We start from the raw sequence: 10234 nt of genomic DNA on the forward strand, positions 1-10234 counted from the left end.
AAAAAAAAAAGAATGCTGCCATCTTTAAGCACATAAACACAACTGTTCAGAATATATGACTAGATATAGCATTAGGCATATTATTTCCATTTATATCTAAAAGTAATATTGAAAGCAATTCTCTTAAACTTTATGGTTAAAGGATATTACTGGTTTTCATGATTGCTATCACTGTTGTTTTTTTTCTTACTTGTCATTGGACAAATGATAGAACCGCCTGTTCACACAGCCCGTACACAGCAGGCTCACAGCATCCAAGTAGGAAAGTATCTTCAGCAAGACCTCTGAAGGCATTCTGAAAGAGAAGAAAGCAATCAGACAAGTGACCCATGCGTGTATTAATACACAAATTACCCAGAAAACTGGATGTTCACCTCTTAATAGGAGATCACAAATTCCTCCTGTATAAAGAGAAAACTGTACCATCATCATCAGTTATTTTCTTGACTATTATTTTCTGTTCATTACAATTCTTATAGCATATACCAATAAAGAGACCATAAGGTGTGTTTTATTCTCAAGTGAGGTGAATAAGGGAGAAAGGCCATATTAGGACTTCTAATCGAAAGACACTGAATCTTCCCTCTCAAAAAAAAAAAAAAAAGCAGCAGCCAGATGTCAATGAGTCATGCCTATAATCCCAGCTACTCAGGAAAGTAAGATCTGAGGATCCCTTGTTCAAAGCTAACCTAAGCAGGAATGTTCAGTGAGACTCATGTCCAATTAACCATCAAAAAAAACAGAAGTAGAGCTATAGTTTAAGTGGTAAAGTTCTTGCCTTGAACAAAAAAGCTAAGGGATAATACCCAGGTCCTGAGGTCAAACCACATATGCACCATGTGTGTACACATGCTCATACACACACACAGAGCAAAGTGAAGTAAAATGGAAAAGTCAACTTGCTCTCAACTACCCTGTGCCCTTGAGAGCACCTTCCTGTTTAATACCCCCATACTGGGATACCATACTTCCTCCTAGGCTCAAGGAGACATAGCTTTATTTTGTTTTGCTTTGTTTTGGTTTCAATGATAGGCCTAAATAATGTTGTAATGTATTCTCCAGATCCCATCAATTTCCATAACTATAGAAGTCTGAAAAACTAAAAATCTTAAAGTTCCTAGCATTACTAGGAATGTATCTTTAAGAACCTTTGTTCTTAAACAGTTTCTAAAAGGTAAATGAACAGAGATTGTAGTGAGGGTTGAAGAAGAAGGGGCCTACAGATAAAAGATTAGAGAAAAAAAATGTTCAGTTACTTCAAATGGTTTGTCCATACTCTCTACTTATGTTTTCAATGATTAAAACACTTTTTCTTTAGAGAACCAAGTAATCCAATGTTTAATAAGTCCCAAAATTTGATATTTTCTTATTCTTTCCTTTTTAGTATTCTTTCTGAGAATAAAGTGGATAATCAGAGAAAAGACAGTTGGTGCCACACATATTTGATTTGATTCATGTCACTGTACAAGTCAACCACTTTGATTTTGATTCATGTCACTGTGTAAGTCTACCACTGCTCAAAGTTTTGAAGAATCTAAAAAGGCAGCACTGCCTTAGTTAACTCCCTCCCCCCAGATAAAATCTTTTGTATTCAGGCAATAAGTTAGACGTATTCAATAAGAAAGGATTTTTAATTCTAGAGGCAGCAAAACTACAAGAAATAATGTTTGTATGACCTCTAAATATATTTTTATATCTTGTGTTAATTGTTTTTCTAATCATTATAATTCAACAAAAATTAGAGTCGTACTTAAAGATAACATTTCAGAAAGATATACAATAGCTATAATAATTATATAATGAGTAAAACTCCATTGAAATCAGGCATTAGACAGGTTTTGACCTTCCCATCTGCCATACTAATATCATAAAAGGGAGTCTCCTTCCTATATTTTTCTAGCACAAGAAGAAAACCTCTACTTCATAGTTAAAATGGCTAAGATTAAAGCATTTGTAATTATTGTCTATATAGTTCCCTCCAAGCTAGGTCAATGTTCATACTTATATTGGGTTACTTTCTGTTGAAGTCTCATTATGTGACATTCACAGGTTCAGTTATTGGGGTAAGGTAAGGAATGATGGAAAAAGAAAGGGGAAAAGGATGGTGAAAGGTAGAACAAAGAAGTTCTAACAGTGGGAACAAGAAACTGCTTTATTACAACAGGCTTCCCTAATAAAGTTTGAACTCATTTGACATATTTATTTCTAGTACTATGGGGATCCAAATATAATTATGTCCTTGCTCCTATTCCATATTTGGATCTACTCCAATACTCTTGTATCCATACTCCCAACCACCCACCAATTCCTAGGGAGAATACTCACTTCACCTATCAAACCATGTTCTTAAGGTCTATAACATTTCATTCCTGCCTCTATTCTGTATCATTCTCTTCACTCAGAAATACTCCCCAAAATCTCAGCCTACCACTGTACTATTCCTTGCATCTCCTCACTTCCAGCCACCCTCCTGATGCAGAGCTGCCCAGAAAGAACAAAAGAAAACAAAATCTTGTCAGGTAATACTAACTACTTAGGACACTGAGACACTGAGGATCAAGATTCAAAGCAATTTGAAGCCACCCTCAGAAGAAAAGTCTATACAACTCTACCTCTAAGTAACCAGCACAAAAATAAGCTAGAAGCATGTCCCAAGTGATAGGTCAGTCATGAGCAAGAATGCTCAGAAAAAGCTGAGTAAGAAATGTGAGGAGGCCTTAAATTCAAGCCCAGGTACCAGCCTTCCCCACCTGCAAAATAAAAAAAAAAGCCAATACCTTTGTCTATACTTACTACCTCCAAATCCATACTCCTACTTACTTACTTTTTATACTTGCATGTAACATCTAAGTGTCCAACCTCTTTCCTTCTGCTGGCTGGAAACAGTTCGTTAAGGCTAACTAAAGCTTCCGTGTAACCTCTGCTCTCTCATCTTCTCTTGACAACAGGTAACCAACCATTTCCATTTTTGCAGCAATCTCTTTTGTTCACACAACACCCCCTGTCCTAGAATTCTAGAACTCTTGGGTCTTCCCGGGTTCTCTAGTTGCTTCTCAATGCCCTGGCATTGAGCTTACCACTGGTCCACCTTTGCTTGCCTCTCTCTTTCTCTCCAAGACATTCAGCCACAACTAGCTCCTATCAGAGACATCAAAAATGAAACTGATGCCCAGTGTCACTTGGCATCCTCCTTTGGCATCATTATGACTCTTTTCTGCCTGAGACCCCAACTCCTTCCTATCTCAGTCAGCATTTTTTTAGTTTGTCTCCCAACCAACTCATCAGCTTCATGAGAATGCATGTAAGGGCTCACTATTTGTCTTCTAGAACCAAACACAGCACCTAATACTTAATTGGTTACTCTCTCCATTAATTTCCATTAATTTATAGGTCACTATAAATTAATGGAGAGAGTAACCAATTACATAAGTAGTTTATTTCTCCTGTCTGATAGCTGTATTCTATTCCAAATGTAAAGAGTTTAAGCTTTAACTAGTGTCCTTAAATATATTTTTTGGCTTTCCTTTGTAAAAGGAAATGGACATAATGTATACAGTGAAGTATGTATATTAAAATGTGTATCTAAAAATATAGTCATGGTCAGTTGAGATAGTTATGATAAAATATTAAATGCCCAAAACTTCTTCAAAGCAGGCAAATTATATTTGTAACATGTAAGCTATACAAGCCTTGTTTCCTCCAGTATAAAGTATCTCCAATATATAAATATCCTCTGTGGAGGAGAAATTGGGGGGTAAGGGAAAATGGGAGCAAAACAAGAGGGGGTAACAATGTTCAACAAAACATGTACTCATTGCCTTATTTATGTAACTGTACAATACATTTACAATAAAATTAAAATATCTCCATAAAAATACTAGGTTTTACCAGGTGCCTATGGCTCATACCTGTAATCCTAACTACTCAGGAGGCTGAGATCTGAGGATCAAGGTTCAAAGCCAGCCTGGGCAGGAAAGTCCATGAGACTCTTATCTCCAATTAATCACCAGAAAACCAGAAGTGGGGATGTGGCTCAAGTGGTAGAGCACTCTCCTTGAGCTGAAGAGCTCAGGGACAGTACCCAGGCCCAGAGTTCAAGCCTCACAACTGACAAAAAAAATAGGTTTTCAGGGCTTAAGACAATGCTTACATAGAGATGGTATTCCATAATGTTATACCCAGTACAAATCTGGGATTTGAACCCAGGGCCTCTCACTCTTGCTCAGCATTTTCACTCATAGCTGGTGCTCTTATCACTTGAGTCATGCCTCTACTTCCAGCTCTTTGCTGGTTATTTGGAGATAAGAGCTCTTGGATCTGCCTGCCCAGCTGGCTCCAAACTTTGATTCCCAGATCTCAGCCTTCTTGAGTAGCTAGGATTATAGGCTTAAGCCACTGTTACACACATACCATTACTTGCTACAGACATCAATTCTAGAGGTACTTTTTGTATGCATTTTCTATTAGCATTCATCTTTAAAAGCTTTTTTTAAAAAATGATTCTTTGGATCTTCATGTAGAGGATCACAGTATAGAATCATAAAATGGCAAAATAATCCCAAACTACTGAAAGCTATGAAATTCAGAGTGCTCTCACACGTTTAGGAAAGTACACTCTGATCTTTCTGCTGCTTTGAGGGTGTTTATAAATTGAAAATTGAGTAATTTAAAGAACATTTTAATAAAAGGAAAATTCAATTTACTTGTCACTTTTAGAAGTTTAGCTTCAAAAATTTCATTTAATAAGGATAATGATGACAAGCTCATGATTCATCAAACTCTTCACGTTGTACATTCTTCCTACACAACACTATTCTTAGAAAGCTCAAAATAGCAACTTGATATATACTGTACTACAACTTTCTCCAAAAGCACCATGCCTAGAAATTCTCCCTACCCAAAAAATGTGGGGAACTACTTCTGTTACTTACCCATCCAGGGACACAAAATAATTACAGGAGGATTTCTCATAGTGCTGGCCACATCTGGCATTTTGTCTCACAGTAGTACAGTTTGCTGCAAATCTGATACCTGGCCCCATTCTGAAAGAAAAAGTGGGAAAATCCAAATGTAATTTCCAAATGAATTATCTGTTTCCCTCTACAAAATTACTTGAAAGATCATAAATGCCAAAGCTTACTCGCTAAAACTTCATTTCTGAGACAAAAGCAAGGGATAAGAGAGGGAAAGAGGGAAAAGATGGGAGGAAAAACAAAGAAAGAGGCTATGAAACATGTGTGTCATTGAGTAAATATACTTAAAGCCTGAATTTACTCCGATTGATTTAATATTTGCTCTCATAAGCAGTCAACATGTCAAAGAGGTGCTACAGAATGTACTTAAAGGAAACGAAAAGAAGGATTTTATAATGCATTGGCTGACCAGTATAATTGTTGCTTAGCATGTAGATGATATTCTATACCACCACAGTACAAAGAGCCCAGTATCCACAAGATTTCTCACACCTTAACATTGCGCAGTGAATGAAATATATTTTAATTGGCCATCTTTTTAGTTTCAGTAATGCACAAAATAGTATATCTTAAAATTAATGGCCTTTTAGATTTTATGAAATATGTAAAATTTTTCAGTTCTTTTCAAGAGTCCCTAAATTCTTCTGAAGATCAGTCTCTAAAACCAGTGATGTTCACTAGCGGTTTGAAAGATATCTGAAACACAGAGTGACAGCCCAAAGCCCCCTATTCTAGGCCATATCCATTTCCAGGCAGCAATCAGTATGCTACTTCTCCAAGAAGTCTGGAAGTTGCTTCTTGAAGAATTTACAAAAACACTTATTAGTAATTGATCATCTCCCACTCAACATGCTATTTAAGAAGTAACTAAAATCTAAAGTATACATTTCCCAATGGGCTCCACCCACCAACACCATTGTTTTGAATATGTAGTTTGCTCACCAAGAGTTTTTTGTACTAAGCTGACTCCCCAGAAATATCTGAACTACTAGGAGCAAAAAGGTGTCCCAAGAACTTCAAAGGGAAGCTGATTAGCCCTCTGGAAGCTGAACTATGAAATCCACCAAACTTATCTAACAGAAGATGATCCTCAACTCCAAGCATCCACTGCTATTGGAAGCACAATTGAGAAGGTCCCTCACCCCGAGCTTCAGCTATTAAGCAGCTGAGTAAATAGCTGGAAGCCTACAGCCAAGATGATACCATGAGATACATCTGCTGTGAACACCCAAAGCATCCAGCAGCCTCTGTGCCATGTTCAGCATTCCCATGTGCTTCTAAGCAGACGCAGAAAGGCTTCTTTCCACTGTACACCTCCAGCCCTTTTCCACCTGGTTATTTTTTAAAGAAGCTCTTGCTCCTGACCAGGCAGCGTGTGGACTGCAATCCACAAGTTCGAGGCTTCCTGTGGTGGTAGCTGGGATAACAGATGCAGCCACCACGCCTCTCTCTCAGTTGAGAATGGGTCTTCCACACTCTTTCACCCAGACCGGGTTCAAACCACAGACCTCCCAATGTCAGACTCCAGGTAGCTACGAATGCGAGGGAGCTAGATTCCAAATACGGTTTTAAATGAGTCCCAAGGAAGGCCTGTTTGGTCCTGATTATTTCTAAACGCAAAGGCTCTTCCCTAACCCAGCAGCAAATGCAGACAGTTCTTCCACGACACTGGTCCGGTTCAACTGGACAAACACGTGCGAACCGCATACCCTGTGCCACCAGCACCAGCCCGGGAGCTCCGGCCCCAGGCTGACATCGCCGCCACGCTTCACCCCTGCCCGCCGGCTGGCGGGGCGGGCGTTCGAGGCGGAGGGCGGACGCCGGATGTGGAGGGGCGGGAGTTCCGGGGCGGAGCAACGAAGAAGAGGAGAGACCCCAGGAGAGGAACTGGGCTCCCGGAGCCGAGCAGTGGAGCGAGCGGTGCCCGGGGAGACCCCCCCCCCCGGCCGGCCGGAAGAGAGGCCCAGGCCGGCGGAGAGGCCCGCGGGGAGGCCGGCGGGGAGGAGGAAAGGGGAGGCCCGCCCCTGGCGATCGCCGCGGGAAGGGCAGGCGCCTCACCGACCAATAAAACCCCCGTGCCCCCTTTAATGGTGGACTGTCCCGCTTGCAGGGTAGTAAGCCCTCAACACGCACTGCCTCTTCCTTTCCTTGACCGGAAGTGTGAGCGCCTGCTTTACGCTGTTTTGCCTTGCTACGCTTGAAACAACTTCTATAAGCCCTCATTTCAGTTTAGAAGACCAAGGCTCAACTAGAACGTTCCAGAAACTCTGGCCAGCACAGGTGACTCTCACCTAGCTACTCAGGAGGCTGGGAGACCTAAGGATCACAGTTCAGAGCCAGACCAGGCAGGAAAATCCATGACTCTTTCCACCAATTAACTGCCCCCCCCAAAAAAAAGCCCAGAAGTGGAGCTGTAGCTCAAGTGGCAGAGAGCTAGCCTGGGGCAAGAAAGCTCAAGGACAGGGGTGGGAGGGTAAGGGAAGGAAACTTACAGTACCAAGCTGGGCAGAGGCTGCACGTGCCTGACAGAGCTCTCTGTAAACATATTACATTTATGTCATATCAATTTGATTTTTGGCACTACTGAAAATACAAGTCCATTTTTCCCTAAAACTAATTTCACATTGTAATGGGCTATATAACTAACAAATGAATAAACTGCATGCCTTCCTTATGCAAATTTGTCTAAATTTGAAAATGTTCGGAAACTTTTTTTTTTTTTGGTCAGTCATGGAGCTTGAACTCTGGGCCTAGGTGCTACCCCTGAGCTCTTCAGCTCAAGGCCAGTACTCTACCACTAGAGCCACAGTACCACTTCCAGTTTTCTGGTAGTTCACTGGAAGTAAGAGTCTCACAGACTTTCCTGCCCAGGCTGGCTATGAACCATGATCCTCAAATCTCAGCTTCCTGAGAGCTAGGATTACATGTGTGAGCTACTGGCACCCGGCTTGAAAACACTTTTCAACTTAAAAGATTTTTACCTTCGAGAGTTTTGAAGAGTTTGAGTATTTTAAATTCTTGTATACCACCTGATAGCTTTGAACACATTCAATATTTTTAAAAATCTTACTTGTATGCCTCTTAGTACCTATTAAATCAATTAGATGATATAAAGTAACCCAACATGATATTCATTCTGCTCTGAGTTTGTGATGTTCATTCACATATTTTGTGTTATAAAGGATAACTGATAGAAGCAAAGCTGTGGTTCAAGTGGTAGAGGGCTAGCCTTGAGCAACAAAGAGCTCAAGAGATAGCACCCAGGTCCTGAGTTCAAGCCTTAGGACTGGAACAAAAAAATTAAAAAGAGGATCACTGATATCTTAGTAACCTATGTTTTCATAATGAGATGTTAAAAATAACCACTTACTTAGAAACTGCCTTTGCTATACCAGGAAGAACCTTTACATGCACACCTCACAAGATGAAATGCAGGCTCATCATGTCTAATGACATTATGTCTAGTGATATAATGACAGGGAGGACTTAATAATTCCACCAGGAAGTTCACACAATTTATAGACATAAGGACTCAACATATTAAAATCATTTGGTTTCCCCTATCAGGGCACTATATTAACACGAGTAGCAGGGGCAAACTCAAATCTTCCTCTTCTACATAATAGGATTTTTGTTGTTGTTGTTGTTGGTTGTAGGGCCTGAACTCTGGGCCTTGGCCCTGTCCCTGAGCTTTTCAACTCAAGGCTAGCTCTCTACTATTTCAGCCACAGAGCCACTTCCAGCTTTTTCTGCTTATGTGGTGCTGAGGAATTGAACTCAGGGCCTCATGCATGCGAGGCAAGCACTCTACCACTGAGCCACCTTCCCAGCCCCTACATAATAGGATTTTTGAAAGCACTGATGCCATTTTATTTGTCACAAGCTTTGTGGTTTATTCAATATTATATAGCCAAGAACTATTATACTGGCACTAAGAATAGGACTGGGCTTCTGAAACTGTGGTAAAGAGTAATGGAGACATAGGAGGACACCATCCTAGAGATTGGAAACAGAGGGACTTAGGTTGGTAAAGTAATACTTTATATCCTATTTTGTGCATACACAAAGATGCATTTAATAAAGCAAACTACTCACGACTTTTTGCATCTACTGATCAAAAAACGTTAAAAGCAAAAAGAATCTTTAAGAATACAAATTCTGGGCTGGGAAGGTGGCTCAGTGGTAGAGCGCTTGCCTTGCATGCCTGAGGCCCTGGGTTCGATTCCTCAGCACCACATAAGCAAAAAAGAAAAAACCGGAAGTGGAGCTGTGGCTCAAGTGGTAGAGCGCTAGCCTTGAGCTGAAGAGCTGAGGGACAGCGCCCAGGCCCAGAGTTCAGGCCCCACGACCGGACCAAAAAAAAAAAAAAAGAATACAAATTCTTAGGATTATCTTTCCACTGGTAAACTGCTGGTGCAATAAGAGAGGATCACCCTTAAGACGCCCACAGTCATGAGAAATGGAAAAGACAGGCGCCTCTAGGCCAGGATGTTCTCATTCTGCAGGTGCTTAGGGAGATAGCAAAGCACTGGGTTGAGCACCTAAGTGTGACTGTTTAGAAAGCAACTTGGCCTTGGTCACAGGTTTTGTAGAAAGTATTGGTGGGGAAGACAGGCCCCATGGCAGCATGCCAGGACCTCCACTTAAGGGGCAGGCTTGTCTTACTTTGGGGGGAGGGGGGGAGGGAGGGAGGAGAGTTAAGGTATTTTAATGGGTAGATCTAAGTTTAAAAAAAAAAAGACAAAAGGTTCTTCCTAATTCTAGAACAAGAACACAAAGGATCCAAGCAGAACGCCTTGGCCCACACAGGCGGGCTGATGGACAGCATCTGTCTTCCCACCGGACCAATTTATGGATGGAGTGCCAAAAGGTTATCTCCTTGAGAGTGTGTCAATACTTGGGATACCAGTGTACCCACAATGGAGGGATATTCTACTGACACGCGTCCGACCTTTCCCGCGCTTCAGGAAGAAGCAAACACAACCTAGTCCGGGGCCAGAGCAGAACCAACGAAAACTAAAGCTACTCCCAAAGGGGCGGCGAGGAGGCGGCGGGAGGGGCGACCCACCCGGGAGCCCCGGCCCTCACCTAAACCCGGAGGCCCAGGGGCACCCGGGGGCTGCCCCTGCGCCGACCCAGGCCTCACTGCCACTTGGGATGGGCCCGCGCAGCGCCAGGAGGCCCAGCCAGCGCGGCTGCAGCATCCGACCGCGTCCAGTCGCCATGGAGACCCGGCGGTACCCGGCGGCCCGGCAGCTCCG

The 10234-nt window shown here is 41.9% G+C and overlaps 2 protein-coding genes across 2 annotated transcripts in view; one reads left to right on the plus strand and one right to left on the minus strand.

Moving 5' to 3' along the window:
• Positions 1–10198, minus strand: part of Fbxo15 (F-box protein 15) — a 45941-nt gene extending 35743 nt beyond the window's left edge. The window contains exons 1-3 of the mRNA XM_013026108.1: positions 10062–10198; positions 4932–5042; positions 191–295 (exon numbers count right to left, since the gene is read on the minus strand). Coding sequence (XP_012881562.1) covers positions 191–295; positions 4932–5042; positions 10062–10198 — 353 coding nt within the window. The remainder of the gene's footprint in view (positions 1–190; positions 296–4931; positions 5043–10061) is intronic.
• Positions 10197–10234, plus strand: part of Timm21 (translocase of inner mitochondrial membrane 21 homolog (yeast)) — a 7146-nt gene continuing 7108 nt past the window's right edge. Inside the window, exon 1 of the mRNA XM_013026109.1 lies at positions 10197–10220. Coding sequence (XP_012881563.1) covers positions 10197–10220 — 24 coding nt within the window. The remainder of the gene's footprint in view (positions 10221–10234) is intronic.

The sequence above is a fragment of the Dipodomys ordii genome, unplaced genomic scaffold, assembly GCF_000151885.1.
Source record: "Dipodomys ordii isolate 6190 unplaced genomic scaffold, Dord_2.0 Scaffold91, whole genome shotgun sequence".
In the NCBI taxonomy this organism is placed as follows: domain Eukaryota; kingdom Metazoa; phylum Chordata; class Mammalia; order Rodentia; family Heteromyidae; genus Dipodomys; species Dipodomys ordii.